Raw genomic sequence first — 13,637 nt, forward strand, 5'->3', positions numbered from 1 at the left:
TGCCACAGGTGTCAGGAGAAAGAGGAGAAAGCACAGATCTACCGAACCATAATAAAACACTGAAGTGTTTGTCAAGTAATTCCAGCTCTGGACAAGTAGTCAAGAAAATGCTAAGCAGCAAATAAGCCACTGCTGTAACAACCCATTCCTGCTTGGGCCACATACACAGCAGAATAACACTCTGCAGGTGTGAAGTAGAAAGTAGGCTCTCTTCATTTGCTAGGTCACATCCCTGGAAGACATCCTGGCAAGCATTATCTAGAGACCCAAGGTACAGAGGAGAAAGGGAACATGATAGGCCCAAACAGCAGTGCTGTGAGGCACTGTTTGAGATGGTATTTTGTGTGATATTTCAGAAAAAAGAGATATAAATCAAAAGCTCAATTATCCAACCTAAAATTTTGTCAGAAAAAAACCCAAACTGACTACCCCAAAGCAATTTTGCGGGGGCTTAAAACTGCAAATGATGCTGCAGCTGTCACACAGTGTAACAGGAAGGGCTAAAGAGCAAAATTAACTTAGTGTCATGATCTGACAGCACTGCTCTTCTCTGACCATCTAGAAATTGTTGGAACCTTGACCAAATTCAGCAATTTTCTAAGTCTCCTTTTCAACAGTATCTCCAGAAAGTGCTCTTTCCACAACTTTATTCAAGGTTATCTTATTCATGCTTCTTTTATATGGAATACAACCTAGAAGCTTTAACCTATGAATTTAATTTATTTGTAGACTGTCAAAAGAAGACTAGTGAAATATAAAATTTTTAATAGGTATTTTCTCCAAGTTTGGTGGTGTAAACTTGTGTTTTCTAGAGAATAATGAAAGAATGCATTATGACAATTAATGCAGGATTGTGTTCATGATATCATCCAGACAAGATAAGGTTACCAATCTGTAAAACTTCCCTCTTCTCATTATCAGCTGTAAGTGGGGAAAAGCTGGGAAGTGGTCCTTGGCCTGCAGTGAACCGGCACTCAACAGAGGGGCCGCTCTGTTCTGGACAAGCACTGTCTGCAGTCCTGTGTGACTAAGGCATTGTTTCCAACCTATGAGCATGGTAATTGCTTTGTGTGCCATAAACTTTTCATAGTATATGATTTTGAAGCTATAATAAGGATTTCAGATTGCCAAAAAAACGTGCACACAGAGGTAGCATTTATATTTGCTATGTAGAGGTTATATCAGGATTAGAGTAAGGAAGTTTTTATACAACAAGCAGAATGCCATCATTGCTTTGCTCACTTCTGGAACACTTTATTAACTGAAACACTTAAACACAAAAAAATATTTTGGAGTCCCACCTGTTGAACTAATGCTATGAAATCACTCTCCACTCTTATTCAAAAAACTTTGGTTTTTTCCTTTTCTCTTTTATTGTGTGTTTATATAGTATTGTAATCAAGTTTTTTTCTTCAAGACCATACCTTGTCAACCATGAGGAAGTTTTCTATTTTTTCTCCATCATCACAAGCAACATCTCCAACTTCTCTAACAGCTTCAGGTAAAAGCTCCTTCACTTCCTGGGCTATTATTCCTGTTCACGGGATAACAAAAACTTAAGTCAGGAAGCACAGTGGCCTGCCATTGAGTATGATTATATGCTTTCTGTTGACCATCCTAAAAGTTAAAGGCAGAGCCAAAGATGATCTAGAATTTCTCTCTGGTAGAAAAATCCAGGATTTCACTTTTTTTTTCTCCGTTCCACAGAAAAAAAAACAGAAACCTTTAGAATTTTTATTTCTCTGCAATAAGAACAAAATTGTTTGTAATCACGTACTTCATTCTCATTAAAACTATGGGAAAATAACCTCCTATCTTTAAAAAGTTGAAACAGAAGTTGTAAAATTACCAGAAATACTTGATTTTGGCATTTTTATATCACAAGAGATACACAGCAAAGCATGCAATTGCAGTGTCATAGGAAATGAGGATGAAATAGCAGGGTGTTAAAAGGCACTATGGCACAGTGGATGGACGTTAATGAAAAATGGGAACACAGCAGACTGAATACCTGTTTCATGGGTATCTTTTATTCCCATAACAGATGCAAATTCAGGCTTGTAGTCATATTCCACTAGCCTCATTTGTGTTATTCTTCTCAACTGCTCATTTGTATCAACCTAGTTGGACAAATACCAAGATTTACATGTTGAAACACTAAGAATGGCATCTAGGACATCACTGAGATAGCCACTAGCCTGACACAATCATTTGGCTGATCTTCACATTGAAAAATATGGACAATCTTCCCATTCCCCATTATCAAAGTGCTGTTTGTATTTGTATTGCCAGTTACCCTTCAGTTTGACAACTCCCAGCTTCCACGCGCAGCCTCTTCCCAAGACCATAGGCAGTGGTTCTACAGAGCACAGTGGTACATCTGATTTCTTTAGGCCAGCATTTCAGCACACCCAGGATAAAGAATCTGCTTCACGTGTCAGAACAATGATCCACACATGTGCTGTGGTGCAAACATAAATGCCCTAAATACTCCACAGCCCTCACCTCCCGGATATTCTGTTTTGCTCGGCTGTCAGATGGATGCATGACTCTGCCCATAACTTTTGCATTTCCACAGACAACCAGTGCTTCGTCTGGTGCATCTGTGTTAATTCCTACTCGACCATGATAGACTATCGTCTCTGGAACGTGTCCTCGCTGCCACAGTACATCACTGTCATTCTCAAACTGCCCTGGATTAGATGCCTGGAAGAAAAATTTGTGTTTACAGATATAGTATAGCATGGATGTACTATTGCTCATTCCATTAGAAATTCAGGGAAAACGAAATGCCAAATCTTTAACATTCAAATTGTATTCAAGAGCTTTTCTAACACACCAACATTAAAAAACAGAGTGAAGTTACTTTTAAGTGTTTCTGCTCACACAGCATTTGCCTCATTGCTTTTTCCTTTGCATTCTACTTTATTATCACCTTAAGAAAAATTGTCAATATCCAAAGCTTTCCAAATTTTATCTTTGACCTTATGCCACATAACCATTCTTTATTTACCAGTAAATTTAGCTGAGACTGGAAATCAGAAAATAGCAAACGAGGTAGATATTAAATACATGTGGTTTATAAAATCCCCTGTAATGTTCTAAATTTACTCATATTAGAAATTTAATGTTAAGGAAATGGGGTCTTTCAAAGAACACCAATAAAACAACAGAATGTGTATAACTAGAAAGGGCATTTGATTTCCATAATTAGTTTTGGGTTGGTTTTGATTTTTTTTTTAACTTTGAATTCAGGCTTTAAAATCTGAGTCTGAATAAAAGTATGATCATGATAAAAAGTTTGCAGTCATTTAAAGAAGGCAGGCTTTCACAAGGCTTTGCCATCTACAAGGCATAATGCTGTGAACTCACCACTGTTTGTCACAATCAGAGCATGATCTGATATGCCTGACAACCACTACTCAGCTGATAGTTTTGTTGTGTTTTAGTGTATAAAGGGCCAGAACACGAGTTGCTTTCTTTTACAGTGCATTTGTACAGCTTTGCCACTTTAAGGCAGAGCTGACTCACTTTACCCTCCACTGAAGCCCTGTTAGACATCTGGAAAATTTCTTTTCTTTCTTTCTAGCTTTCCTGTTGATATTTTCACCACCTCAGATCACAGCCACTTGATCTTCCTGCTTTTCTGCCTTCTTTTTCCTTTGCCATGTTTGCAAAATCTCATTCCATGGATTCCTATTAAAAAACTGTCTCACACACATTGAAGGAGCCCTCTTCCTTGAAATTTCAAAAGAACCTAATATTAAAAATGACACGAAAATGTAAATTTCTAAATCTTACTTAAAAATATTTATCTTGTAAGGCAAAAAGAATGAGTCAAATGTGAAAATGGAACAGCTTTATCAAATTAGTAAAGAGGTGATATCTGTGACACTGTAGATCCAGAAAGAGAAATTTGGATGAAAGCAGTATTGTGGAAATTAATGGACAAAAAAAGGAAAAAAACTATATATGTAGGAATGATGCAAACACAGTGTTTCAGTTTCCTGAAATAAAAAGAACCCAAAGCAATGGCCAGGATGATAAAACTGCTCAGCAGGGCAGAGAACTGCTGAACTCCAGACACTGCTTTCAAAGTCCTTTCACGACTCTGCCCAGAAAGGAGTTCTCAGCCTTATTGCCCTCCAAAAACCTAACCATAACTGCAGGAAGAGGGTTCATGGCACAAGAGGATGCTGAGACAAAAAAGGAGCCAGGACTGAAACCATCTGAAAGCCCTCTTCTTCCTTTGGAAATCCCTGTGCAACACCTCACATGCTGGAGATTTTGCTAAACCAGGCCATAATCATAAGCCTAGGGAGATGATGGGCCAAGTAATGGCCTGCAAAAACTGATGCAAGGACTAATAGCTTTTGACAGCCCTCACCTTTCTTTAGGAGCCCCTTCCTAGCCCCACTTAATACACTAGAGCTCTTAGTCTTACTTGACTCTAGAACAAAATGCTTAACCTATTCCACTCTATAACCCAAGGACTAGAAAAAGCCAACACAAAAAGAAGCAGCTTCTCAATTGATCCACAAGAAAAAGTTCACTGAAATGCGATCTTCCGGAGGCCCTCTCCATCCTTTGCAGCCCACCACATGGCACCTATACATTTCCCAGCTTTCTAAGCCCTAAGCGTAATATTCACCCTAGAAATAACCAAACCCCTAGACCATGCCCAGTTCAAATGTTAACACCGGTTACTGATCCCATGAAAAAGGGGCTGGGACTGAAAGCTTTCAGCAGCCTCCACCTTTCCTTGGCAGTCCCCTTGCAATCCCACTCATGCTGGGGAGCTGTGCTTTCTCTCTCTCCTAACCCTGATCTTCCATTGCTCCCGTTACACCCCAGCTTTGCATTTTTTCTCTTTTCCAAGACTAACTGTAGACTAAAGCTGAGTACTAAAAGGAAAACTTTATGCGGATCAGGGGACTGAAAAGTAATGGTTATGAGGAAAAGAGACTAATTCTTCCTGTTTCTAATCTGAAACCTATATTACTACCACCAAATTAAGAGGTGGGACTCTCTGGAAACACACTGGAAAGGGACAGCTATGCGTCTTAATCTGCCTAGAGCTACTTGGCCTACTTTCCTTATATTTTTCTTCCTTATCCTCCTTTGAAAATGAAGCCTCTAGCCAATGAAAGCATTTACCAGATTCCTGGCAAGTGCAGGAAATTGTTTCACCTCAAATAAAAAAAAATCTGGAAAAATCAACATATTTTGTATTGGAACACAAAACAAGCTTTCTTTTTAAATTCTTCTATAGCTCTACTTTTAACATTTTTAAACTCTGATAATTAAAAAATAAAATACTCATACGACATACAATTTTAATTTTTTCCCCTCAATCTTTTTGAGTCAGTGGTAATTTTATACCCAATAATCATGCCCCCTCATAATCTCCTGTGAATAGGAAAACAGTTAATACTTTTATATGAAAGCAATATAAATTTATACCTACCCTCACAATGATCTTTTCAGAGACATTTGCAGATAGTAGGTAAAGTTGGTCCTGAGAGACAGCATACAGTCCAACTACCAGCATGAAATATCTAATTTGAAATTGATTTATTGAAGACAATAATTAAAGTAATGCCTTCTCACAGAAAAAAAATTGTTTTAAATACAGCTGTTATTATAGATACATAAAAAGAGAGCCAGAATGTTTTTTAAAGTGTGTATGTTATAACAGAAAATAAAAAGGTTTTTTTCACTCTCAAGAAATAATGCTCTTGCAATCCCCACAATCACTGAAAATTAACAAAGTTACAGTAATTTTGACAAATTTAAGTAATGAAGATTCAAGGAGGAAAACCTTTCTTTCCTCAGAAGAAAATGATCATTTTTTGGCCTCCTGACTTTGTCACCCATTATTCTGCCTATGATTTCCTGTAACGATCTTTAACCATGAGGATGACGTTTGGGGGTCTTTTATTCTCAATACTTCTGTAACTCTAGAGAATGAGGCCTTTAAGCAGATACCAAGTACCACAGAATTTGAAATAAAATTTTATAATACTGAGATTTTTCATAACCATTAGCTTCATTCTAAAGCAGACCTTCTCTTTTCCACTTCCAACACACAGATCAACTAGCTACAGCAATACCTCTGATCAGGATTAGGTTTCCCCTTTTTTCTCATATTATTTGCTGTTGTTTCACTGAAGTGCAGCCTTCCCAGTGTTACTTTAGTCACCTGGTCCCCTGGCAGATCAACTCTAAAATAGAAAAGGAAACAAGACCATGGAGGTAAGCATTTGGACATCTACCTGCTCAAGCCAGATTTCCTCAAACTTATTAAAACAGGTCTAAGAAAAACTGACAAATGAAAAAAAGAGAGGAACCCCAGTAAAAATGCAGTTTGGTTTCTAAAAACATTAAAAAGAGTGACTACATCTAGGAGATAAACAAGATAAAGCACCGGCAGTGGTAAACTGTTCTTATTACTAAGAGTTTTGTGTTTCTTGGTCTGTTTGTCTTGAATGAAATAAATGTATATGTTCCATATGATGGCTATTTGCTGTTTGCCAAGGTTAATGGCTGTTTGCTTATTATTGGACCTGACTTTCCACATTAAAATTAATAGATTTTACTCCTTGTCCTTTTTCTCATCTGCACCTAATTTGTGTATCTGGAAGTATAAAATACATAGTGGTACTGCTCCTGTAAGCGATAAATAATACAAATAAAGAGTTTGCATGGATAAAACTACAGTCCACCAAACAGTCACATATGAAACAATTTACATACATATTTGTCAGTAAGCAAAAGGAAGAAAAATGTCATGATAGTGATAATTGAGTGAAAATCAAGCTCTTCTCCCAAGCTCAAAGTTGAGTTTCGCTAATATTATAGCGCAGCCTTTATCCCAGCACTGTCCTGTCTAACTTGACACTGTCTTATCTCTTTGTGTTATAAGGCTGATTTAATTATTTATAGAGAACAGAACAGCTCCAACAGAAGACACTTATGCCAGAAGAATAAACATTGATTTTGCCAGTGAGTTAAGATGCTGAAGAATGGTAGAATTCCAGGAAGATGCTGCATGAATGTTTCTAGCAGAGCCATTCCCCCTTAAAAGCAGTGCAAATATATCTCATGCCCCTGTAGGACAGGAACATTACTGACATTTTTTAAGATTCAAAACGCATCTGCCATATAGCTCTAAGCAGCATACAAGAGTGTGCTAGCTGAATATAAACATTTTTGATAGACATACTTAGCACATTTGTAAAGCTGCTGAAAATTTTTCTTACTGAAGGGTAACCAGGTATATGTTGTACCCTATCTCTGTACCCAGAATTGAATTTGGATTAAAATCAGAAAACTGGCTTAGAGTTACTATAAGTTTTCAAGAGACAACTACTTCACATTTCAAACCGACCCCATACAGAAATAAAATGGAATAATTTCCTCAAAATTCTTACTTAACGGGATGGAAAGTTTTTTTGCTTCGATCTGACTGAGACTGTTCAATAGTAATTGTTTGATTTGGAGCTTCCACCTAAAAAGGAAAAATAATTTTCAAAAATTACAAGAATATTAAATTTTCAAACACATAAAAATGGAAATAGAAATTAACAGGCAAATTTTGTCGGAAATGGTAAAATCTCTCTCATTTCTAATGGAACTATATAGAAATTAATACAGGAACTGACTCAGGATTGATTGATAATTGACAGCTAGTCTGAAGACCCAAGTCTTTCTGTGTATGTAATTTGAAAGGGAAAAAAAAAAAAAAGGAAAGTCGTGCATTAATTTGCAAAAGAAAAACTGCTTTCTGAATCTAGGCTGTTATTGGCTCATTCTATGCCAAAGCATAAATGCAGATATTCAGCACAAGAACTAAACCTACATAAGGTAGTTCCATGTTCCATACATTATTTTAACATCTATTTCTGTACCTTTCTGGAATGGTGCCAAACAGCACTTTGCTTCAGATGGGAACAGATGACAGAAATATTCGCTAATTTCCTCTGCATTAGAATGAATTAAGCAAAACTGGTAGTAAATGCCATGTAAAACAACTACATGAATTTTTTTACTGAATGTTGGTAGTAAGTAAAAAAAAGAACTGGTAAAATCTTTCAGACATTACAGTTTCTTACTACTTTTGTATATGCAGGTTTGTGGACCCATACTGGAAATTCTGTTCCACATAGGAGACACTAGTAGCACGAAAGAGTTCTCCTTTGTCAGATCTTGGTCAAAAATTACTCAGAAAACAGTCTTTTACCTCATTATATGGATAACTAAAAGTAATAATCTCAAAGAGGATAAACACTCACCTTAATTCCATAAGCTTTCAAGTAAAACTTTTCTATTGGTTTTCCCCCCAGCTGAGTTTTGACATATTTTGGATGTCCAGTGATTTTAATATGGACTGTGATTTGGAAATGATTCTTCTTCTGGCACACAAAGGCATCATCTGCTATTGAAAAATTAAATCCTTTATCTGTGACAATGCGATATCCTACAGTAGGTCTACAAAAACAAGAAGAAAGAATAGCAACTTTAAGTACTGACATATTTGAGTCACATCTCGAGTTTCTATTTTTTTATGTGGTCTGAAAATCCATCTGATTTTTAGAGGCAAAATGGGAGCTGAAACACATCCCTACAATCACCAGTTCTACCAGAATTTTCTTCATAGCCTCTCATAGGTGTAAAAATGAAAATGCATATAATGCGTCCTTTAATTCTAATATGACAAATGAAATGTTTGCAAACCAGAGGTGGAGAGGCTTACACAATCCTCACTTACAAATCTGATATAAAGGAAGTCTATGCATCTAAAATCACAACCAAATCTTTTAGCATATTTAATCATTCATTATAACACTGCTATAAACAACAGTCTGCAGTCAGTGCTAATGAGCCAGCAAGACTCCTCATTTTGTTCAGAGATTCCCACACCAAGCTCTTCTGTAGAAGCTACTGGGATTCAAATAAGGCTTTACTCAAGCCAAAGGAAAAGTATCGGTACTGACCCTCTGGCCAGATGACTAAAAAACTCTCCTTTATATGTTGTCCTTCCTACTCAAGCAAGCCTATTTTATTTACTCAAAGGGTTAATTTGTCACTCAAGGAGCAAGAGTACTCTGTCCTTATGGCTCACAGTAAACAAGGAAAGGTATCAAAAGATCTTTCTAGAAGAGACAGTGAACTCACCATCCCACAATGTTTCCGGTCCTTTGATTTAAGTGATGGATAATCCTGAAATAACAGGACTACATGGCAAGGTTACTTTATAAAGGCTCTGGGTTTTCTTGCTAATGAAAGTTTGATAATGATGATCTTGTCTTATGCTACTGAGAACCTCTCATTAACTCAATTAGTGAAGATGGCTTTTCATAACTCTTCCTTTCATTTGCATATTATTTGTTGGGAAAAGCAAAAGGTACAGACTTCATAAGAAACATACAGACTTTATTATCTTTTTATAAATTATGAACAAAATTCCCCTTTCAAACAATCCCTGACTAACTGGGACAAGGGAAAAAGGGAACTATTTCAAAACTACTAAGTCATATGTTACTTCATATTTAAAATTCTAATGAAGTGTCCACCATCTACTCAAACCATTGTTATTAAGGAAGTAAAACTTCTCCAGTTCCTTCCTACAGTGGGTAATTTTTTTATTGATGTAGGAAATGTATGTATTTCATAGTAGGGAAAGGAGTAATTTTTCAGATTTAGGTGGGCAGCAAGTTCATTAACTCATATTCTTAAAGCAATTTCAGACTATTTGCTTGCATGCAGACAAACAGCTTGAGAAGCAAAAATTAAACACTTCCATGTCTCCAAGTTGAAGTGTTTGGAACAATGACTCCCAAAGAGCAATTCTGTGTTATAATTTTCTGAGTATGTCATTTACAGTAATTAAGAGCAAACACATAATTTGTTCTTAGTGCACAAAGAATGGTGAGTCTTACAGTAAATAACTTTTAGGTAGCAAGGGATAACCCTGTCACACAAGCATCCCCTGTTGGAAATATGCTTCGAATTTCTTTTTCTATTCAGAATTTAAGTCTTCAGACAACATCTTTGGAACAGAGCCTCACCAATATGGGGCAAGGGGCCAAGACAGTGCCATCAGACAACATGCAGGGCATAACTAACGGCAGAGTAACCTTTTCTAATGAATCCACCTTAGCTAATAGCATTTTTGTTGTGAAAATTAAATAACCAAAAGGTTAAAATACTGTATTAATAAAATGGAAAATAATGATTAACCTGAGAAATGCCCCTAAAGTAGGCACAGCAGTTTGAAGGCATAGTATCAATCCATCTACACTGAATAATGATAAGCACATGAGTCTTTTGAGGCTAACAGAATACAGGACCACTACTCAAAAAATCTGTGCAATGTGTTGTAATTACAGTGCATCTTGGAACAATGGCACTGCTGTTGACCTCACACAGTAAAATGTGTTATGCTCCCATCACAGTGTGCAAACAGGGAACATCAGTGTCCACTAATGACACTGATACAACCTCAACTCCCATGAGAGTTTTCAGCAGACTGGGCTAGAGGAACATTAAAATTTACTATGCAATATAATTCCTGTGGAGACAGTGGCAAATTTTGTGTACCAATCCTGAAGAACTAACCAGATGCTGTAGAAAAGGCTTTATTTGTTAAAAGGGTTCACTCACTAAATATTAGAATGAAGAAAATCAGGGATGTAAAGTGAACTTGGAATGACCTTTCCCAGATCATGTGGCCAAAAAAAGAAAAATATTTACAGTTTGATTTACACAGGAAAACTCTAAACCTTTAACTAAAACAGTTGCATGCCATACACAGGTGTCTATAGTTTTTAAGACTTAGGTTATATGAGCTCAGAAGTAATACAGCTATCTTCTAATTCCATTTTTCTTTAATGTTTTAGGCCTCTATAAGGAAAGGTGCTAAATGCTTAGTAATTACTTGCCCCAATGGGCTTGACAAAATAAACAAAAAGTTAACTGGTATTTAAACTCACTTTTCTTTAATCCCTAAATCCCAGAGGGGAAATCAGAAAACCTGCCATGAATTTCAACCAGTGTTTAAAGATCTACTTATGTGATACATCTGCAAGGTCATACTTCATCATGCCTGTTATATTTGCTTCTCTGATCTTATTTCCAGTAAGAACAAAGGATGCCAAATGTATTGTTTATTCCTACAAAACTATGATAACGGGAAAAAAAAACAAAACCAAAAAAACACAAGGAACCACGTTTTCAGATGCAAACATCAGTGCTTACAGTTTTTCATAATTAGAGTTAAACAAGCTGTTCCACTGAGAAGTTTGATATGGTTGCCATGTTAGAGCTTGACAGCATTTTTCCAAAGCTGCATTCTGTCCATCACTGTCATATTCTTGCAGTTCAGCAGCACAGTCCTTAAGAGTTGCTGTAGAGAGATAGTGACAATTCAGTTATTACTTTTGGAACTAGCCAAAAGTCCTACATAAACATTTTTATAAATATATTTACATATATACACATACAGATAAATCATAAATGCATTGCATAGATATTTAAATCTGATTGTCCTTTGCAGTCATTCCAAAAGACTGCTCTAGAAAACAAATTTTTCAGCTTTCCTGATTTGCAAAATATTACTAGGAAATATTGCAATATTTGCAATATTTGCAAAATATTATTAGGAAGTAGCACTTCCTATTTTTTATTCTCTCCAAAAGGATGGATAGGTTCCTTTGGGGAGGGGGAAAAAGGAAAGCTAAGCATTTTACTGTACATCTGCAACACTGCAAGAAGCAATTAAGCAAAATAATTACATTTGTTTCTCATTCTCTCTACTACAGATTTAAACTGAAGAACATACAGCAGGAGGCACAGTTTTCCAATAGCAAGCACATTCACCACTACCTCTGGTTGATCTGGTTACTGCTTTCATACTATAAATTATAAATTTCTGAGATAGACAGGGTTAACCACAATTCTCTGATATTTACATTTTATGAAGACAGAGGAGAATGTGATAAGAGAGACAGATAAATAGAGTGCAGTAAGGATAGGAGAAAATATGTCATTGAGCATATAAACTAAGATTTACCCACAGCCAGCAACAGCATAGTAAGATAGAGCCTATAGAATCATTTCAGGCCCAAGCTTCTTTTGCAAGTCCCTGCTTCTGACACACAGCCAAGTAAAGATATATATAGATATATATATAGAGAGAGAGAGATATAAAATGCCACAGTAAAGAAATTTACACCTTATTTCTACATGATCCCCAAGCCATTTTTACCAATGTCTGTGTTCTTTTTCCAATGCACATGTGAGATTTTATTAACAGTGACACCTAAAGAAAGCCTATTTTAAAGCTATGTCTTTAAGCATTAAAAACAGCAATAGCAATTTTAGATACAGAAGTGTCTGTTTGTCTTCTCTTTCCAGCAGTGGTTGACTGAGAGGACTAGTCACGATCAAGAAACACTGATCAAATAATAGATGCCAAAGGAAAAGTAACCTGCTAAATCCAGTTGCCACTCATTAAAAGTGTTCTAAAAGATCGATTTAATGCTGAAAAATAACTTACTCTGAAGGAATAACAAGCAACTCTCAGATTTTTCACTAACAGACATGGGTGAAAATTCCTCAGATAAACTGTTCATTACAAACTGTTCATTTGTAGAGAGCTTCACACTTCACAGAAGCTGATTCATTTCTGCACATGCCTGATAAGCCTTTGTGTATCAATTGCTATAAGCTTAGCATTCTTATCTTGATAAAACAATGAACCAAATTAATTTGGGGAAGAGGTGGGAAAGAACATAAGCTTTCACCCAGTTTGCGCATGGATACACTTCATGGAAAAAATATGGAGTGGAGGGGATAAAGGGAAACTGAAATCTCTTTAGTCATTTACCACATTAATTCCTTGTAAAGCTGACCCAAAATGGTTTCTTTGCCCAGTCAATTTAGTGCCAAGCAAAGTCAGCAGAGTATGGTATCATCTGTGTATTTCAGGCTCACTCACGCATAGAAAAGGGCAGAATACTCTGTCCAGAGAATCCTCAGGAAACATGAACCTCTAATGCTTCTCCACCAAATATAAATAGGTCCTGGTTTTCCAAATCACTGAAAAGGTAAATTCCTCCAAACCTGGTAGTGGAGTACAGACCAGTAATACCACTACCTCTTCAGAGCCAGCAGGAGCTATGCTCTTAAAGTATTCAATTGTCTATGGCACAAAACGTTAAATTTCATCTTCACGAGTTTCTTACCTTGTCTGGAGTCCTGAGACCGCAGTGGAGAATCAGTGACATCATCCAGTAATTGGGAGAGCTTCCTTTTTTTGCCCGATTCTGCAGAAATACTTTTTTAAAAACACGTTGCATTACTTCTTTATAAGTTTAAATACAGATATTACAGAATCATAACAAGAGAACACCCATGTATTTATGATCCTGTTTTAACTACATTGTCATCCAAATTCTGATTTGCTAAGGGGAGGAAATTATTACTGGCTTTTTAAAACTGAATTATCCCATTTTTTCCTTCCAAAACACAATTTATTATTATTTCATATGAAAAAAGAAATTGATCTCTTTTAAAAAATGTACACAGTGCATAAGTGGCAGGGGTTACTGTTTCCTGGCATCTGCATTAAAATC

General features: G+C 36.4%; 1 protein-coding gene across 1 annotated transcript in view; it reads right to left on the bottom strand.

Moving 5' to 3' along the window:
* The window catches only part of MYRFL (myelin regulatory factor like), a 33,978-nt gene that overhangs the window by 15,641 nt on the left and 4,700 nt on the right, over positions 1-13,637 (bottom strand). Inside the window, exons 4-12 of the mRNA XM_027721978.2 lie at positions 13,248-13,339; positions 11,260-11,407; positions 8,295-8,490; positions 7,434-7,510; positions 6,114-6,224; positions 5,468-5,558; positions 2,506-2,706; positions 2,012-2,120; positions 1,425-1,534 (exon numbers count right to left, since the gene is read on the bottom strand). Of these exons, the coding sequence (XP_027577779.2) occupies positions 1,425-1,534; positions 2,012-2,120; positions 2,506-2,706; positions 5,468-5,558; positions 6,114-6,224; positions 7,434-7,510; positions 8,295-8,490; positions 11,260-11,407; positions 13,248-13,339 (1,135 nt within the window). The remainder of the gene's footprint in view (positions 1-1,424; positions 1,535-2,011; positions 2,121-2,505; positions 2,707-5,467; positions 5,559-6,113; positions 6,225-7,433; positions 7,511-8,294; positions 8,491-11,259; positions 11,408-13,247; positions 13,340-13,637) is intronic.

Source organism: Pipra filicauda, unplaced genomic scaffold (assembly GCF_003945595.2).
Source record: "Pipra filicauda isolate LSUMZ 115617 unplaced genomic scaffold, ASM394559v2 scaffold93_size3172892_pilon, whole genome shotgun sequence".
Classification (NCBI taxonomy): Eukaryota; Metazoa; Chordata; class Aves; order Passeriformes; family Pipridae; genus Pipra; species Pipra filicauda.